Source organism: Grammomys surdaster, unplaced genomic scaffold (genome assembly GCF_004785775.1).
Source record: "Grammomys surdaster isolate TR1022 unplaced genomic scaffold, NIH_TR_1.0 255, whole genome shotgun sequence".
NCBI lineage: Eukaryota > Metazoa > Chordata > Mammalia > Rodentia > Muridae > Grammomys > Grammomys surdaster.
In genome coordinates, this window is record NW_021604696.1 from 7,661,716 (window position 1) to 7,675,208 (window position 13,493).

Below are 13,493 nucleotides of genomic sequence, written 5' to 3' on the forward strand. Positions count from 1 at the left end.
CTCTTGGGAGGTGCCACATCTCCCTCAGAAGGTGACATGTCTCTCTCAGGAGGTGCCATGACACCCTTGGGAGGTGTTGTGCTTCCCTCAGGAGGCATAGTATCCCCTCCAGGGAGTGTTGTGTCTCCTTCAGGAAATGCTGGGTCTCCCTCAGGAAGTACAGAGCTCCCCTTGGACGGTATCACGCCCCCCTCAGGGACATCAGTAGATAGTGGGGTTTCCGCATCTCCAGAACCACAAGGAGGCTCTTCTGATGTACTCTCCACTAGGGGACACAGGCCTCCAGTGGACAGCTCTCCCTTCGGGATTTCATCATGAGGAATGTGGTATGGAGAACTTTCTGGCAGAGATGGGGACTCCAAGCATGGGACTGAGACCACCATGGGCTCAGTGACCTCTGGCATAGCCGGGAGGCTTGCGGGTTCATCTCTAGGAGAGCCGCCCTCCTCCATGCTGGCACTGACTGCCATGCTGTGCTGTAGGCGAGCACGCCTTGCACAGGCCCCTCCAGGCGACAGCAAGGTGGCGGGTCCCCCAAACTCAGGCCTTCTGCTCGGCATCAAACCCCGCTTCCTAGCATCTGGGTTCTCTTCCATGCTAACATGGAGCAATGGCTTCTCATCATAGTCTTCCTCCTCTAGGGTCCACGACAGATCACTCAGGCACTCAGACTGTGCCCTCTAGGAGAAATAAAGGGGAGAGATACCATCATGGCAGCAAATATTGGACAGCCTATCTCGTCCTTGCTTCTCTAGGACTAAATGTAGTTTAGGCAGCACGGTAGCCCTCAGGCTGGTGCTGAAGAAGAGGTCCCCACACTCTTCAGTTGCCCTTATGAGTTTACATGGAACCTTGTTCATAAATTCAGCCAATCCATGGCTGTTAGCCCCTCAACCTAAATGCAACTCATGCAGCCAGACATGTTACTGTACACTTTTAATCCCAGCACTAGGGAGGCAGACAGACAGATCTCTGTGAGTTTCGGGTCAGAAAGCATGGTCTATGTATGTATCAAGTTCTAGGCCAGCTAGAGCTATATGTAGTGAGATCCTGTCTTAAAAAAACAAAACCAATCAACCAACCAACCAACCAAAAACAGTAGCTCATGTGTCCAAATGGGTGCCTGTCTAGAGCCAAACAGAGGTCCGAGGACCAACAGGGAGCAACTCTCCATCTTGTGTTGTGTTCTCCGTTAATTTTGTTTCACCCTAGATGTATCTGAGTGAGGAAAAGATTGTCATTATCTCTTCCTACTTGGAAAGCCTGGAGTCTAAAGGCATGGAAATTTTAGTCAAGACTGAGCTAACTTATAGTAACAGGTATTCCAGGTGAACAGGTCCTCTCTGGTCTTGGGCTCAGCACCAAGATCCATGGCATCACTCTTCAGAGACATGTTCTAATTGGAAAACTATACAGTTTTCTTAAAAAGTCATTTGTATTGGGTAAAACACAGTGAATTGTGAGCCACAGAGTAAAATCCAAAAAATTCAGTCTTAAGATCTTTGGTCTTTCACTCATGAGAAACCAGGACTCTACTACTGTGCCAGATGCTGCCCCTGGATCTGTCCCTCCAGGACAGTCTACCAGCAGCTGGGGAGTCCCTCACGCTTTCCCTCCTGTAGATAATCTTCTCAACCTCATGATATTTCCTGCTCTGGCCTCTAGTGCACCTGGTACCTACACTGCCTTGTGGCATTTGTTCTTCTGAAAGATCCCTAGGACCGACCTGGATCTGAATTCCTTTTGGTTACCACACACTCAATCTCTCCTCACAGGGAAGAAATAAAAATCAAGATGGACTCAGGGCATCCAAAGGCATTATGTGAAAATGATTCAAGGTTAACGGTCCTGCGGTTGATGATTTTAAAATGCTCATGACATCGGACCTTGGGAATCCCTGAGGGTGTTGCACTAAGCAGTGCTCTGTTGTTCTGTGTTCTATGATAGGAAAGGTGACCTTGGGTACATTAGAGTTGGTTCTTGTTGCTGGTATTTTAGTTTTATCTCTGTAATGCTGGGGACCAAATCCAGGGCCTTGTACAGAGAGGCAAGTGCTCTAACCCTTAGCACCATGTCCAGCTGTTATTTTAACATTTTCCAGCTGGCATCTGCTTGGTAAAGTCTGGGACATTTGTGACCATACCTAGGTTATTTTTCCCCCCAAATTCACAATTCTCTTGACTTGGATTTCAAAAGAAGTGGAAGGAAGAAATCTATCCAGGCTTCCTCTCGTGTTCTAAAAGCTCCCAGTCCTTGTTACTGCTCTTTCGATACTATAGGAAATCACTGATGCTGAGGCATTCGGTCAGGATTAGAAACCATCAGTCACAGAACCCAGGCAAATACAGCAGACAGCTGGGGGTCCAGTGTGGGTAGAGTACCTACTGGCTGGGGTAACAGCACCTACAGGAGATGACTGTAGGGGATAAAACAGGGTGAAGGCTGGCATGGGGGTATGCTCTCCAGAGGGGTTAATTGGACACTAAATAGAACCCAAAGGGTAGAAAAGTAGCTTCTGCATATGGCCTAGGACCTCTGGCTAGCTGCAGCAAGAAGGGGCTCAACCTCTATCATGGCCAGATGCATCCAAGTGTGTCTCAACTTTGTAATAAAAATCAGTCTTGATATCTAGTGTTTCGCTGTGTAAGACAAAGGTTTCTTCTTTTAATATTCTTTTTATTTTTTTATTCCTTTTTCCTTGTCTTCTTTTTCCATTTGTGTGTGTGTGTGTGTGTGTGTGTGTGCAAACACGCATGCATGTGCATGAGCGTGGGGTGCCCATGTGTGTGTATGTACATTTCTGCATACATTGTGTGGATGCATACATACATAGGTGCCTGTGTATGTGGTGTCTCCAATTATCCTCAACCCATCTACCACCCCAGTGATTCTTGCAAAGGTAACTGTGTCAGCTTGAGTTCGTAAAGTACATCCTACGAGCCAAACAGACAATCCAATCCACTCACTTCAGGAAGTTCCTGAAACCTAAGTGGGCCCTGCCATTTGTCTGCACCTTAGCTTGTCATCAGATCTTCAACACTGTCTTGAGGAGAGGACAGGGATGGTTGTTACTCTGTAAGTCCTTCTCAGTGTGAGTCATTGTCCTTGGCCATGCTTGCCCCCCCCCCTCACTTTCTAGAGCTGAGGCATCTAAGGCCCCACAAGGTAAGAGGGGTCCAGGAATGGAAGGTGTAAGGCTTGGCATGTGACACAGTGGATTCTTGGTGTTTGTGGGATGAACATATCCATGCAAGTATTAATGCCTGAGAAGGGTGTTTATGCAAGGGAGCCATGTCTGATCCAAGGTGCAAAAGATGAGCAAACTAGCATCTACAATGTGATCTTACCCACCATGGAGCTGCTCAGAAGGGCTACGAGGCTAGGCAGCAGGTAGGACTGTCATGTCTGCCCTTCCGATCCCTACAAAGAGGAGAAAGGCCAATTACCGAAGACAGCCGCCTCATTTTACTTGATCGCTGGTTGCGGGGCTTCACCAGGAGCTTGTGTTTAGCTGCGGAGTTGTCCAGGCAGGAGGAGAATTCTGGAGGGTGGCTGAAGTCAACCACAGGTGCCAGGCTGCCATCCAAGGTCCGAGACGAGACAGAGGCATCGCTGATGTGGTCCGGAGACTGCGGCTGGGATGAGGACACTAGGATCTTCATGGTACAAGAAACAAACACACCAAGCATTAATTTAGTGACAAGGGGTGGAGCCTGCTACCCTACCAGCTCTCCCTTGGTGTGCTTCTGGGCTCTTTAGACTGTACTTGGGACAGAGTATTTTCAATTGGCTCTTGACAGAGAATGTTTTAGACTATCCCTTTAGAGCAAATGACTGGGAGTTCAAAGGTGAGGACAGCCCCAAGGTCACTTCTCTTTACAGAAGAACTTTCACCAACAAAACAGACTAGCCCAGTATCTTCTAGGGGTGGAGGAACCTGCTGTTTTTGTCAAGTTGTAAATGTGGCCCAACAGTGAGACATCAGGGTGCAGATCCCAGGAAGCATAGAACCCCCTGTCAGCCTTTTATCTGGCAAGCTTTCTTTGTTCATTCGAAAGGGTCTTTACAGTCACCCGAGGAGTCTGGCTTTCAGCTATCATATGGTAAGCTACAGACATCTTACTAGTTTATACCTCAGTGGGGAGGAACTAGCAGTCAGCAGTGAGCAAATACGTTGCCAGGGGACAAGAGGCCCTTGGCAGCCATGAGGAAGAACGAGAGACAACCCTAAGACACCTGCCCCACTGAGTACAGTGAGCCTCTACTTAGAGTTTTGACTGGCAGACTGTCCTGCAAAGCTGTGTTTCACAACAGAGCAGGGATGCTATAGTGCATGCAGCTCAGATGGGTGATGTCTTAGTCAGGGTTTCTGTTGTGGCAATGAAACACCACGACCAAGAGCAAGTTGGGGAGGAAAGGGCTTATTTGGCTTATACTTCCACAGTTAATCATCAAAGGAAGTCAGGACAGGAACACAAATGGGGCAGGAACTTGGAGGCAGGAGCTGATGCAGAGGCCATGGAAGGTGTTGCTTACTGGCTTGTTCTTCGTGGCTTGCTCAGCCTGCTTTCTTATAGAAGCCAGGACCACCAGCCCAGGGATGGTACCTCCCACAATGGACTGGGCTCTCCCCTATTGATCACTAATTGAGAAAATGCTTTACAGCTGGATCTCATGGAGGCATTTCCTCAACTGAGGGTCCTCCCTCTTTGATGACTCTAGCTTGTGTCGAGTTGACAAACAAACCAGCTAGTATAAGGGGCAACCCCCCTAATGTTTCAATTAGAGCACTGGGCCTAAATAGTAGTGTCAGTAACATTCTTGTTTGTTTGTTTTTTGAGATAAAGTCTCTATGTAGCCCTGGTTGCCCTGGAACTCAGTCTATAGACCAGGCTGGCCTTGAACTCACAGAGATCCACCTGCCTCTACCTGGAATTAAAGCTGTGTACTACCATTCCCAAACTTTGGTTTCCTATGATGAAAGTAGACTGGGTGTACAACCTAATAACTCATAAAACACCAGAGTTTGTTTTATTATAAAAAGTCAGAACCATAGGAATAAAAAATTAGGCAAGTGCAGGCTCAACACGAGTGACCCCCATTTGGCTAATTAAAATGTTTGCACTGCAGTGACAATCAGGTTTGGAGTTGAGCTCTGTCCTCAACAAGGAAGCTGCTCCCAGCAACCCCACCCCATCCTACCCCACTGGATGCAGTCAGTTGCAGATAAAACTGGCTACTGTGAGTCAGAGACTCAAGTGGGGGGCTCAAAAGATAGAGGAAGGAGGGTAAAGTCAAAAATGAATCAGCAGGTAGCTCTCAGTAGGTAGCTCCCCACAAACAGAGCCTGACACACAACCATATCTAATTCTGAAAAGGAACAATGCAATTGTACACAGGAGTGGTTTAAGTTGCTAACACGTGCAGTTTTACTCCACAGAGTAAGGCAACGTTTCCCATCATCCAGGCCTTCTTGAAGTTGGAGAGCAGGTATGGGTTGGTAGCCTACTGGCCCAGACCCTACTCTGACTGTGAGCAGGGACAGGCTCACCCTGAAGTCAAATCCTGGGAGCTGCTCTAGGCAGCTCCATGGGAGTTCCCAACCCCCAGAGCTGACTTAAAATCAACCACATCACAGTCCTGACTTTTCATTACTAATATTCTGGGGACTCAAAACTACAAAAAAAGAACTAGCTTGTGTAGGGGAAGAAGGAACTCTGTGTACCAAAGCTGAGTGGTTACTGAATACAATTCCAAACAACCCAGAAGTGGTAACTCTATAGTTATGCTGTAAGCAACGCCCTGGCCTGGCCAGGGGTGAACGTGATCCAAGGATGCCCAAAACTGCATAGCTATCAAACACTAACTCTGTTCTTACTTGTTCTTAAAGGGTTAATATAATTTGGATCATTACCATTACATCTGCAATTAGCACAGCTTATTAATATGGAGAAAACAGCTATCCATTTTGTCTTCTATATACATTAAACGGATATTAATGTTCTTAGCACAAACAAAAATGGCCTCATGAGCATGCTGGGGTGTTTATTCATGAGATGGAGTCTACGGAAGTACAGCAGTTGGGATCACTTCCTGCAGTGGCTGAGGTCAGACACTGCTGGTCAAAATCCCTGGGCTTCTGTTTCCCCAAAGGGCTTCATGTGACTTGCCCAAACCAACAGGTTCTTGCGGTCAGGACTCAGAAACAGAACTGAATGCTATTCAGTGTTTACTGTCCTCTTTGTCCTCTGGCCAGTGTCACGGGAGGGGAGACGCAGAGGAGAGGAGAGGTAGTCACTTTCCTTCTTTTCTGGGTCTGGGCATCTGCTCAGATAAGAAAGACAAGGCACAGGGCAGATGGCATCAGACTGACCACACAACCACACAAAACGGTGGCACAGTCTCCCTCACTCATGGAGACCTTGCGGGGAGACATGGAGGGCCTCCAGAGTTCTAGCAATGCTTAGTGGCAGGCGTGGATGGAAACATTTGAGGGCACAGACTGCACTCGCCTTTATAGTTGTGCCTGGACCCACATCGTGCAGCAAGGACATCTCTGGGGGGCTCCGGGGCAGTCCGTCATCCTCAGAGCTCATGCCGGTTTCCTCTGCCCGCTTGATAGGAAGGCCTCCTGGAGGCGGTGGTCCCAGCTTCACGTTACACTGTATCTTTAACTAGATTGAGGGAATAGTAACCATTCTTAGTATTTTCATCAACAATACCAAGCAACAAATCTTCCTGATCTGATTCATTCATTCAGGAAATAACTTCAGCACCCTTACACAGTGCCCTGACCTGAATGTCTGTCCCCAGCGCCCTCACCGCTGTCCTTATTCATTAGGCAGTCACCAACAGTGAGTCAGAATGTGACTAACTTGCAAGTCTGAGACCTGTGAAGAACGCATGACCCTACTTTCTTCTCTTTCTTTCTTTCTTTCTTTCTTTCTTTCTTTCTTTCTTTCTTTCCTTCCTTCCTTCCTTCCTTCCTTTCTTTTTTTTTTTTTTTTTTGTTTTTTTTTTTGAGACAGGGTTTCTCTGTGTAGTTCTGGCTGTCCTGGAACTCACTCTGTAGACCAGGCTGGCCTCGAACTCAGAAATCTGCCTGCCTCTGCCTCCCAAGTTCTGGGATTAAAGGCGTGCGCCACCACTGCTCAGCGTGACCCTACTTTCAATTGTATAAAACGCTAACTTGATATCACTTCTGGATTAACACTGGGCAGACACTCAGTGAGAGTGCCAAGCAAACCCTTACCTGCAAAGCTTTGATCCGGTCACACACATTTTCTTGGGAGAACACCCGCACAGGCCGAGCAGGGTCCTGTCCCGATTCAGGAAAAAAAATACTGTCATGGGAGAGGGCCCGGTTGCCCATAGTGCCTCTGGACTCCCTAGGATAAAAAGAGCCACTGTGAGCTTCTGCCACCTCCATCTGTCCCTGATCCTAGGGACTCAGAGTGAGAGAGGGGATGAATAAATGCGTATTATCCCCCCAAAGCCCTCTGTCACACATAGTTAGCAGTTGTTCCTTTGTCCCTGTCCCTGTCAAACATTAGTCAGCACTTACAGAAGGGCACTTTCTTAAGAGGTTTGAAGGTTGTAGATTCTTTTGATTAGTGGAAAAACAAAAGTTTGGAGGTGTGAGGTCTGAGTCACAAGCCAGTACAGAGAAAAGTCTGGCGCTGGCTGGGTCCTATGGGAATCTGTTTCAGATGTCCTGGGAATGTGAGGCTGTGGACTGTGAGCTAAGCTAACGTGCTGTCCATAAGCTGGAGGCTGTCGATGCAGCAGCATCTCCCCACGATGGTCCAGACCATAGAAGCAAGAACTGCAAGTCTATAGAGATGCTCCCTGCACTGGTGATCTGGTACGGTTTGTATATCCTACCACTGTGCTTGTGACCCAAAGCATGGAAGCCTGGCTTCAGGCCCAACGGCCTGACTCAAAACAACTCCCAGGACATTCATAAAATGCTCTCAGAGGATGTGGGAATTAGCCATCAGACTTTCCTAGCCTACCGAATAATAGGTGGAAGGAGGTGGCTGAGACCTTCAGTGAAGGAAGGAAAGTGGCCTCTGCATGCACGGGACATCTTGTGCATACCAGCCCCACCCTGTCCTCCTCCTTGGGCATCCTGTCCTCTATGAGGCACTGGGGACTTGAAGGTGTGGCCTGTCCCACTGTATATCCAACTGTGTTGTAATACTGTGTGTGTGTGTGTGTGTGTGTGTGTACCAGAAAAGTATTCTTCCATTGAACATTTCAGTTCAATGGTGTTTCCTTTCTAGCCCGCAACAGCCAGCTTGCAAGTGGAAATCCAGAGTGCCCAGAACGGTGTATCTTCACAGGCACTCAGAAGGAGTCAGCCCAGAGAACACACGCTCTGAATGCCAAGGCATACATGAGCCTAGATTTTCTTCCTACAGTCAACAGCCTGGGTCCACCATTTGGAAACCCTAACTACCGGCCAAACACCTTCAGTCCAGGTATAACTAGGAGTAGAGGCAGCAGGAAGAGGCCTCAGAAAAGATAGGGAGAAAATCCCTGAGGGGCCATGGGCATGGTCATTCATTTTTATAGCATCTATACAATGACAAATAACACATGTCTCTCAGTAGCTGTCAAATCAAATGAGCTTCAGGTGTCTGATGGTAGACTGGGCAGGGGATGGAGAGGATGGAGACTCAGCACTGGCATGGGCTTACCGGAGAACATCAAATAAAACCAGAACACACAAGACAGAAGAGTGTGGCACATCAGCTGTGTTTGAGCAGAGTGGTGGCTATACATGCGAACATGTACTGAGCATGGGTGCCTGCTAATGGTTTTAAAACTAAAAACTGATACAGTGGCAGATACCTGAGTATGGTTTTGTTAAGTGGGAAGGAAAGAACTAGATGGGGAGACAGGGTCAAAGGTAACAACAGTTACAATTTTGTCTTTGGAAATGTACAATGTGTTATACAACAAGTGACACAGTCAATCCAAAAGGAAAACTCTAAGACTAGGGGAAGAAAAGCCTAATTTTATAGCAGGCACATGACACATCATGGCACAGTACTGGAAGTCAGAGGCAGGAGGATTGCTGTGGAAATGGGGAAAGAGAAGTCACTCCTATGCAAACAGCAATTTCATCACAAGCCAAGCTTTTCAGTGTAACAGAAAATGGGACACAGAGAAATAAAGCAAGAGGTTTCATCTTTCCTGGAATTGCAGGTGTCAGTGAATGAACTGGCTCAGAATTCTCTCAGAAATAAACCTATTTCCTAGTTTGACCCAGTAGTAGTCTAAAAAAGACTATAGCTGAGTAGCCATCGTGGCCAGCGTATCCACTCTGTGATCTTGGAGACAACTTTTCTCTGACAGGAAGGAAACATGACTTGTGAAAAAGATCCAAGCCAGGAAGCATACAGCACAGAACGAGGAATTCTTTCTGTGCAGGAAAGCAAGGGACCTTTCAGAGATGGCTGGGATCATGACCAAAGAGCGGGGAGCTAATCGGAATCGGGTCTTCATAGTGCAAGATGAGACAATGAACAAAGACTGTTATGGATTAAGGCGCATCAAATTTATTTGAAATCAGTGTGTTTGGGGTCGATATGCATGTAGCATGTTTGGCAGAGTGTCCGCCTAGCATGCACAAAGCCCTGGGTTCATCCTGGAGTACTACATAAGACGTGTGCAGTGGCGTACATGTATAATCCCAGCACCCTAAAGACAGGAGGATGCTCGGAAGTTCAGGGTTGTCCTTGACGATGTAGTGAGGCCAGTCTAGGTTACACAGAATTCTGTGTAAATAAAATAAAATTTAAAAATATTTTTAAAATACAATGTTTACAATGATTTTTTAGAGGAAAAAAAAAGAAAAAGAAAACTAATGTCTTGGTCACAGTAGGTGTGATGGTACCAGGGACTACTCTGGAAGCAGACACCAATCAAACACTAACCAAGCATTATTTTGTTTTTTCCTGAACAGATTGTACTTCAGGCTTTCATGAAGCTAACAAAGGAAAGCTATTTTTTTTTAAATTTTAGATTTATTTCATTTACACACATGTGAGGGTTTGCCTACATATATGTATAGCACATGTGTGCCTGGTGTCTGTGGAGACCAGAGGACATCAGATCTCCTGGAACTCAAGTTACAGAAGGCTGTAAACCGCCATGAAAGTGCTAGGAACTGAACCCAGATCTTTTCCAAGAGTAACAAGTGCTCTTAACTGCTGCCCCATCTCTCCCTCCTGGTAAAGGAAAGTTCTCCATAGAAGAAACTCAGTTAGCAAAGTGTAAAATAAATGAAGGAATTAGAAATCCACTGTTTTGCACTGAGGAAATGAATCATCTACATGTTAAGAGCATCAGGTACAAACAGTGGAGTACTGACAGTGACCACTCAGGATTAAGACTGGTGGAGTAGGGCTGAAGGGATGGCTCAGTGGTTAAGAGCACTGTCTGTTCTTCCAGGGGTCCTGAGTTCAATTCCCAGCAACCACATGGTGGCTCACAACCATCTATACTGAGATCTGGTGGTGCCGTCTTCTGGCCTGCAGTGCATACATGCAGGCAGAACACCGTACAGAATAAAAAAATGAATCTTAAAACAACAACAACAAAAAGTTTGGTGGAGCATTTGACACTGACCACTCAAGATTCAGTGCTAAGCTGCAGCATCAGTGGAGCTGAGATACCTAGGGAGTACAGGCCTCTTGATGCAGGAGAAGGCCACACTCACATGCCTCCAAGCTCAATCTCTGTGCCTCTATGCACAGAACAGCGGTTCTCAACCTTCCTGACCCTGAGATGCTTTAATACAGTTCCTCATCGTGTGGTGATCCCCAACCATGAGATTATTTTTGTGGCCACTTCATAACTGTAATTTTGCTACAGTTACGAATTATAATGTGAATATCTGGTATATGACTCCCAAAGGGGTGGAACCCCACAGGTTGAGAACCGATGGTCTAGATCAATTACAGAATCGGGAGAACAAAGGCTGTCACTCAAGTGGATTGGTGGCAATGCAGAGAGCAGGGTGTCTGGAGGCAAAGGGACCCAGGGGGCTGTCACCGACGAAGCCAGCACCAGGACACCGCAGCACAGGGCATCTGCCTGTAACCTTGCAGAAGTTGCTGCAGAGTCTGATGACAGAGTCTCACAGAGACTAAAGAAAGGGTCTGCTCCTCAGTGTTGACCTTGAAAAACATCATGGGTCCTTCTAGAACCTCACTGTACCGGATCTCTAATCACCTTTAAATTTTTCTTTTTTCTTTTCTTTTTTAATTTTATCCTGAATTACACACACACACACACACACACACACACACACACACACACACGGAGGAGGTGTTGCATATGTGAGCACAGGTGCCTACGGAAGCCAGAGGGGTTAATCTGGAGCTGGAGTTAGGCAGCTGTGAGCTACCTCATCTAGGTGCTGAGAACTGAACTCAGGTCCTCTGTAGAAGGGTATGCAGTCTTAACTGCTAATCTCTCCACTGGCACCCTCGCCATCTTTCTTTCACTAACTAACATCAATCATGTTCCTACTGTGTGCTAGTCATAGACACATCAAGGGCCCTGTCCCACTTTCCCTGGGTTCCTACGAAAAGGAACATGGCCCATGTATGGGTCGTTTCCCCAGAGCCTGGCCCTCTAGCTACTCTTCTGTTTCTGGCTAGAAAGATCACGTCCAGGCTTGTTTTTTAAACACCAGGAAATGGCGGTGGGATTAGTTTCCCTGGGCTAGCCAGGACTACCCCTCCCCCAACAAGTTTGCAGTCTTACAGGTACCCACAAGCTCATTCTGCTTCTAGCTAGCTCTAGGAGGAGGAGGAGGAGGAGGAGGAGGCAGGGCCTCTGGTTCTCCATCTTCAGTCTTACAGCGCCACCAAGTGGCCATTGTCACTTCTCTGCCTCTAGAGACAGGCTGCCCTGTCCCTGTCTCTGGAGCCTTATCCTTCTGGCTGGCATCTTACCCTGAAATGAGAATTGCTGTTGAAAAGATACTACCAGCTTCCTCTTCTCTTCAGTCCAGAATACGGCCGTCGGGGTAACTGGCAGAGACACACGACTGTATTGCGATGAATTACAAGTTACAAAACCAAAGTTTTGTCACTCAGAGCTGCCTGAGTGTCCATCCCAGTGTGTCTGAATTTGTTAGCTCCAGACAAGAAGCCATGGCCTCTTTATCTGCAGGGCTTGCTCTAGAGAATGAACCTTTACTCAGTCAGCATTCAAGTGTGTTCTTGGCACCGTGTTCCAGGTCCTTAGGCATTCTTGGTGGATTAACCCAGGGTTCATATCCCAAACCTGCTCTTTCTGCTGTGCAATTCTGGGCAGGTTCCCAAGTCACGAATGGCTGATTTTGCTGATTTCTGTCATGGTTCATAGTATCATCTTTTGAAACTACTGTGCTCTTAAAAAAAAAAATCTGTGTGGGGGGGGGGGGGGCGTGCACACATGCCACAGTGCCCAGGTACACATCAGAGGGAAGCTCAGATGGCAGTCCTTGCCTTCCAACTTGTTTTCGACAGGCCCTTTGTTATTCACCACCGCTGCTAGGCCACCTCACCCAAGAGCTTCTGGAGCGTGTCCTGTCTCTGCCTCCCATGTTGCTACAGGAGCTCTGGAATTACAGACCTACACGGAGCCATCTTCCCAGGCCTTACTGTGAACTTACTTTTTAAAAAGAGTTTATAAAATTTTATTTTACGCTTTTGCATGATTTGCCTGCATGTACATACATGGTCATACATATACATTCTCAGAGGCATCAGAGAGCTCAGAATTGGAGTTACAAATGGTTTAGCCATAATGTGGGTACTGGGAACCAAATCCCAGTTCTCTTCAAGAGCGACAAGTGCTCTTAACCACTGAACCATCTCTCCAGCCCCAATTCCTGTGACCTTTTAAATACTTATGACACCTAGCAGGTAGCAACTACACAATCGGGTTTCCCCCACCTTTCTCCATCCCTGTGTTTGGAAAAGTTAATAGACACACCACATACTGAGGAACTCCTAAGGGTGTCACATCACCCAGGCGGGGAGGAGGCTCAGGAACCTAACAAGATGCTAAGACACTGGAATAAGAGTTCTGGACACTACCTGTGCCCAATGTCCCCTCCTGAGGCTCACAATCCAGACACACATGAAAGCAACTTACTCCAGCTCATCTTCAGAGTCATACACAGGCCCTGACTCTTCAACAACGGTGACCTCGCTCTTGGCCGGATTTTGCTTCCAGGCGCTGTTTCCTGCAGGCAAGGGTGATTCTTTTCTCTTCTTCTTCCCAAACAGCTTCTTAAAAGTTTTAAATTTGGACTTTTTCTTTCCTATTCAGATAAAAAGAGAAAAGATTAGCACTAAAGTACAGTTGTGTGAGGGACACAGGTGACCAGCACTACAGGTGTGTGAGGGACACAGGTGACCAGCGGTATAGGTGTGTGAGGGACACAGGTGGCCAGCACTACAGGTGTGTGAGGGACACAGGTGACC

General features: G+C 47.2%; 1 protein-coding gene across 1 annotated transcript in view; it reads right to left on the reverse strand.

Annotated features, from left to right (window-relative positions):
* Kiaa1211l (KIAA1211 like) overlaps nt 1-13,493 on the reverse strand; it is a 39,179-nt gene that overhangs the window by 19,580 nt on the left and 6,106 nt on the right. Inside the window, exons 2-6 of the mRNA XM_028775508.1 lie at nt 13,162-13,330; nt 7,253-7,388; nt 6,513-6,674; nt 3,447-3,656; nt 1-680 (exon numbers count right to left, since the gene is read on the reverse strand). The exon at nt 1-680 is cut by the window's left edge and continues 1,286 nt beyond it. Of these exons, the coding sequence (XP_028631341.1) occupies nt 1-680; nt 3,447-3,656; nt 6,513-6,674; nt 7,253-7,388; nt 13,162-13,330 (1,357 nt within the window). The remainder of the gene's footprint in view (nt 681-3,446; nt 3,657-6,512; nt 6,675-7,252; nt 7,389-13,161; nt 13,331-13,493) is intronic.